At 44.0% G+C, this 5,037-nt stretch overlaps 1 protein-coding gene across 1 annotated transcript in view; it reads left to right on the top strand.

Moving 5' to 3' along the window:
- Positions 1-5,031, top strand: part of dock4b (dedicator of cytokinesis 4b) — a 173,618-nt gene extending 168,587 nt beyond the window's left edge. The window contains 3 exon segments of the mRNA XM_020614412.1: positions 1,235-1,351; positions 2,031-2,092; positions 4,501-5,031. Coding sequence (XP_020470068.1) covers positions 1,235-1,351; positions 2,031-2,092; positions 4,501-4,953 — 632 coding nt within the window. The 3' untranslated portion in view covers positions 4,954-5,031.
- The last annotated feature ends 6 nt before the right edge of the window (positions 5,032-5,037 follow it).

The raw sequence follows: 5,037 nt of genomic DNA, 5'->3' as shown, positions 1-5,037 counted from the left end.
CCCCGCCCTCACCCGCTTCTTCCTGTCTGTCAGAAAGCTAGTAATCCACTGACAGGTGGGGGCAGGCACAGTGAGTTGGGTCAGTTTGGAGTGGAGGATGTCCAGGATGATGGTGTTGAATGCCGACCTGAAGTCCACAAAGAGGGCCTGCGCAAAGGTTCCTGGGAAGTCGAGGTGTTGCAGGATATAATGCAGTGCCATGTTCACTTTATCTTCCACTGACCTGTTTGCCCAGTAGGCAAACTGCAGGGGGTCTAGCAGAGGGTCTACGATGTCCTTCAGGTGGGCCAATACCAGTCTTTCAAAGGACTTCATAACTATAGATGTCAGGGCGACAGGTCTGTAGTCGTTCAGTCCACTGATGGAGGTTTTCTTGGGGACTGGAATGATGGCGGAGCATTTGAAGCAGGAGGGGACTTCACATAGCTCCAGTGACCTGTTGAAGATAAGTGTGAAGAAGGGGGCCAGCTGATCAGCACACACTTTCAAGCAGGAGGGGGTCACACCATCTGGGCCTGAAATCCCCCACACAGACGGCGGGTCATTGGCTGAAACCTGAGCTTTGAGCTTTTCAGAGTAGCTCCTCTTTGCTGCTCTGATCTCCCTTGTCAGTGTGTTCCTTGCCTGGCTGTACTAATAAGAGAATTGTCAAATAGTCAGTTAGTCATTGTTGGCCATACAGTACAGTCAGAGTCCAGGGTCCAGAGTTGGTTCCGTAATCCCCCACCCAGCCGGGTCCAAACACACACACACATTCCACTTTTGCAAAAACAGCATCCCCTTCATCATCCTCCTGCACCAGTCAATCTAGCTCTTTTTATTCACAGCTGCTTTCAGGTCTTACATCAATTCCTGAACTTAGCTTCCTGTCTTCACTTTTAACAGGAAACACCCTGCGATGTACAGGAAATGGGAAACAGATGGGTCACCTCCCTAAAGTTTTCATTTCTGCACACAATTCTCAGGAACAAGTTCTTCTTGTAACATGTTTATTTTTAAGCACTACACTTTACCTTGGGCAATTCAGTTTTGCGTGATTGGTATGAAACCATTATTACTGCAATTTGTTTCTGCACATATGTTCTTAATAAATGATTGTCTTGTCATTCTTAAAGTCTGCAGTTATCGAGTCATCCATGTAAAATGTTCATAATTCCACCATGTTCATCATCATGTTGTATTGTGTAATACCATGACCTTTTATGTGACTTGTGATGTTTCTGTGTGCTATAAGTGAGACCCACAGCCAGTAGCTGGAGCCTAGACAGTGTCAAAGAGGGTGCTCCACCTTTTTCTGGCTCTGCTGGCAAATTGCTATGCCCTCCTGTCCCTCCCAGGCCACTGTATTCAGGTAAACTGGCCAATCATGTTGAATCCTCTGATCAAGAACAGCACTAATTTTCCTCTTCAACTTTTGACACCTGGTGCTTTCTCCACCTCCTCTTGGCATTTTCCTATCTGAGGCTCTTGGCTACTGCTTCCTGGCTTCTGCCCACATACTGTACATGATGACTCCCACATGTTCTTTAACCAGCTTGAATTGCTGATATTTCCTGGCATGAGATGTTAGATTAGCTCAGAAAAAGTTTTAAAATGTAAAAAAGTTAATCCTACTTGAAATTCCAGTCAGTTCCCAGGTTCATTCTTTTTACTTTCAGTCATCCTAAAAGTCATTACATTTCAACATCAGTTTTCTCTACTATTAACAAACTGTTTTATTTACTTATTTACAGATGCAATAGACCTGACTTTTGTAATGTATTTCACTTCCCAGCAGTGCAGTAAGCATTACTTAGAGAAGTAACAGCTGTTCAAGGTAGCAACAGCTTAAGGCAGCCTAAAGGACCCGCAGAACATCAGCACATATTTGATTCATTGATGCTTTAAGCTACTGGCCCTCGCATCTCCATGTGTGTGTGTTTGCATGAGTCATGCTTTGCCATCCTGGTGAATGGAAGAAATTGCTCCTATAATTTGAATTTACCCTGTTTTCTTCTCCCATTCTTTCTCTCTTATCCGGTTGTCAGCAGGCTCCTCAGCTAAAAATATGAGGTCGCAGTCCCCTGTCCCCACATCAAGATCACCGCAAAAGGTTGGTTTTGTTTCTGTCACTCAGTTCCTCTGAGTATTTTTTTTTAAGCTTCTTTCTTTACTGGAGACAGCTTGACCTGGCTTAGTGACAGCCTTGGGGCCTTTTTCCTGCACTGGTAACATCTTACTAGCTAGCTCCAGGGTCTTTATCCTACTCTATGTCAACCATAAGACATGGGAGCTTTGCATTACTGTTCACTGAAGCCTTTTACTGCTCCAGCGCTGCTAGTTTTTCTGAAATAAATGTCCTAAAGAGAGCCCACAATGGGACTGGTTGGAGGGTATTCATTGTATTAGCTAAATGCAGTATATATCTGGTAGACACCAACTGTCATCTTGTGTCGGTTAATGAATTTAAATATCAAAGACTGACTTTACTCTTAATGCGCTGACCAAGTGTTTTTAAGTTTAGCTACACATATTCTAATTACTCTCATTTTGTGTCCAAGCTCTGATTTATTGTTAATGAGCATCTTAGTAGTTAATGCCAGTCTGCAGAAGCACCAGGGGTACTTTTGTAATAAAGACTCTTTTTTTCACTGAGTTTGCACCCTGAGTCCTCTTTCTCTCCCTCTCTCTCTCACCTCCTGGTGAGAGACACCAACCCTAACAACAACATAGCTAAGCTCTCAGTGTTGTTGCAGTGTAATGTCTTCTTACATGTGACAACTACCAAGAATGCTTTTGTTTGTTTGTGTGTATGTGACCTATGTGTGTCTGCCTATGTTAGGCAGAAGGAGAGAGATAGACAGAGAACAACTCTGGAAATCAAAGTGTGAGTGACAGCTTGGCACTCAGCAGACTCTGTCAATCATATTTTGTGTGTTGTTAGGTGCGTGCATGTTACCACATTGTGTGTGTGCTGTTACTATAGAAAAAGTCTGGAGTGAACTATCAAACTGCTCAGCACATCACAGCTAGAGAGGGGTCCTCTGTGGACCTCCAGCTGGCCCCATTATCAGGCACATGAACATGCAGATGCTGAAAGCACACATCTTTCAGTGAAGCCAGGGGCCCATTATCAGACCCCAGGATGGTAGTAAACCTGCAAACACATGGTGCAAGTCTGACAGAGCTACACTTAGTCATACCCTGAGGTTGAAATGAGCTTTAGTAGTGGCCTGTTTATTGAAAACTGGGTCAGGAGCTCAAACTGCTTGTCTGCACAGTATTAAATATAATGATTTCTATCATGCTAACCCAAATGTGAAAAGATATGTCCAGTTATGCCTGTCAGATGGGTACCTCTTTGTGTTTGCCCCCTGTAGTATGAACAATACAACCTTACTGATCAATTTTATACACTACAAGACCCAATTAAGTTTTTGTTGATAAAATGGGATCTTGATGTAATTGCTTAGAAAAACATTTTGATGAGTGAGTGCATCTTGTGTTTGCTTGTTTTGGTGCACAGGGCTGGAGTGGAAATTCCTGCCCCTCTTAATCTGTTCACTGACTCTCCTTTTATTGTTATGTTATGGCTGTGTCAGCACTTCTGTTGGAGAAGGCAGAATCAAATACGTATACTATATGGTCACAGGCACACCCCCATCAATGGCTCAGTAAATTTTAAGCTGAAAATCTACAAAGTTTAATTTCTTTAAAATATAGCAATGCAAATCAAATCATGGTAACTACAGGATTATGATTGATGTAAAAAAAAAAAGTTACATAAAAGCCTGTTTAATATTTTAATCTTATTTTGTCTGGGGAGGCGACAGTGCAGTGGGTAGAGTAGTTGTCTCCCAACCGGAAGGTTGAAGATTTGAATCTTGGTGCCTGCAGTCTACATGTTGAAGTGTCCTTGGGCAAGACACTGAACCCCCCCGTTGCCCCCGATGGTTAGAGCCATTGGTTGAGGTGGAGCCGCAGATGGCTGCCATCGGTTCTGTACCAGATACAAATTCCTTGTGTGTAACATACTTGACCAATAAAGGTGATTATCCTTATCCTTCTTAGTGTCTAATATTTGTTAGATGTGTTTACCTTTTTTAGCCCCCTCAAAATCCCTTAATTCAAACAATCTGAACAATTTGAGATGAAAAAATGACTGGTTTAATAGCTTAAAAGTCATGTCTACAGAAGTCTATAACCTGTGATCATGGATCATGGATTGTTTCATTTTAATGTGTCAAACACTAGAAAAGTTGGGAACCACAAGCAAATTTGATTTAAAGGAAGATTTTGGAAACTTTCTTGCCAGGTGTTCAGATTTTTTTTAAACCTAGGCTAGCTGCTTCCCTCTAACTCCAGTCTTTATGTTTAAGATAAATCTATCCCCTGGCTCCAGCATCATGTGTAGTGTATAGACATGTGAATGGTATCAGTATTTAGTTTTGTCAAACTAGCCCTTTAAACAAGATATGAGAAAAGAATTATATGACTTCCTGTTCATCTTTCTGTCTCTAGACTACAGTGCCACCTTTTACCCCTTCACCCACCGAGTGCCATTCTGCCAGCCTGGTTTCCAACTCCCCTGTCCTCTCCGGTAGCTACAGCAGTGGCATTTCCTCCCTCAGTCGCTGTAGTGTATCGGAGGCATCAGGCACCGAACTGCCTGCAGGTGACCACCCAGCCCACCCGCTGCCTCCACCCCCCACCCTGCCAAACTTGGTCTCCAGCACTGACGAACCAATCCGCAGAGAGAACAAGACACCACCCCCCTACAGCGTGTATGAGAGGAACAACCCTCGCCGGCCTGTGCCGCTGCCCCACAGCCTCTCCATCCCCCCACAGACGGACCCCCCAGCCCTGCCACCTAAGCCTCACCAGCTCCGCACAGGCAGCATGAAGCTGGATGGAACCTCAGACCCTCGAGTTCCAAGACCGAGGCCTCTACCCAGGAAGGTGTCCCAGCTATAGATGACGGACGCTTATGGAAGGAGGTGGAATAAACACACTGGCGTATTTTGCACTTTTCTACTGGGCACTCATTTTTTGTGATCT

The sequence above is a fragment of the Monopterus albus genome, unplaced genomic scaffold (genome assembly GCF_001952655.1).
Source record: "Monopterus albus unplaced genomic scaffold, M_albus_1.0 scaffold145.1, whole genome shotgun sequence".
Lineage (NCBI taxonomy): Eukaryota > Metazoa > Chordata > Actinopteri > Synbranchiformes > Synbranchidae > Monopterus > Monopterus albus.
This window is presented reverse-complemented; position numbering and strand designations above follow the sequence as displayed.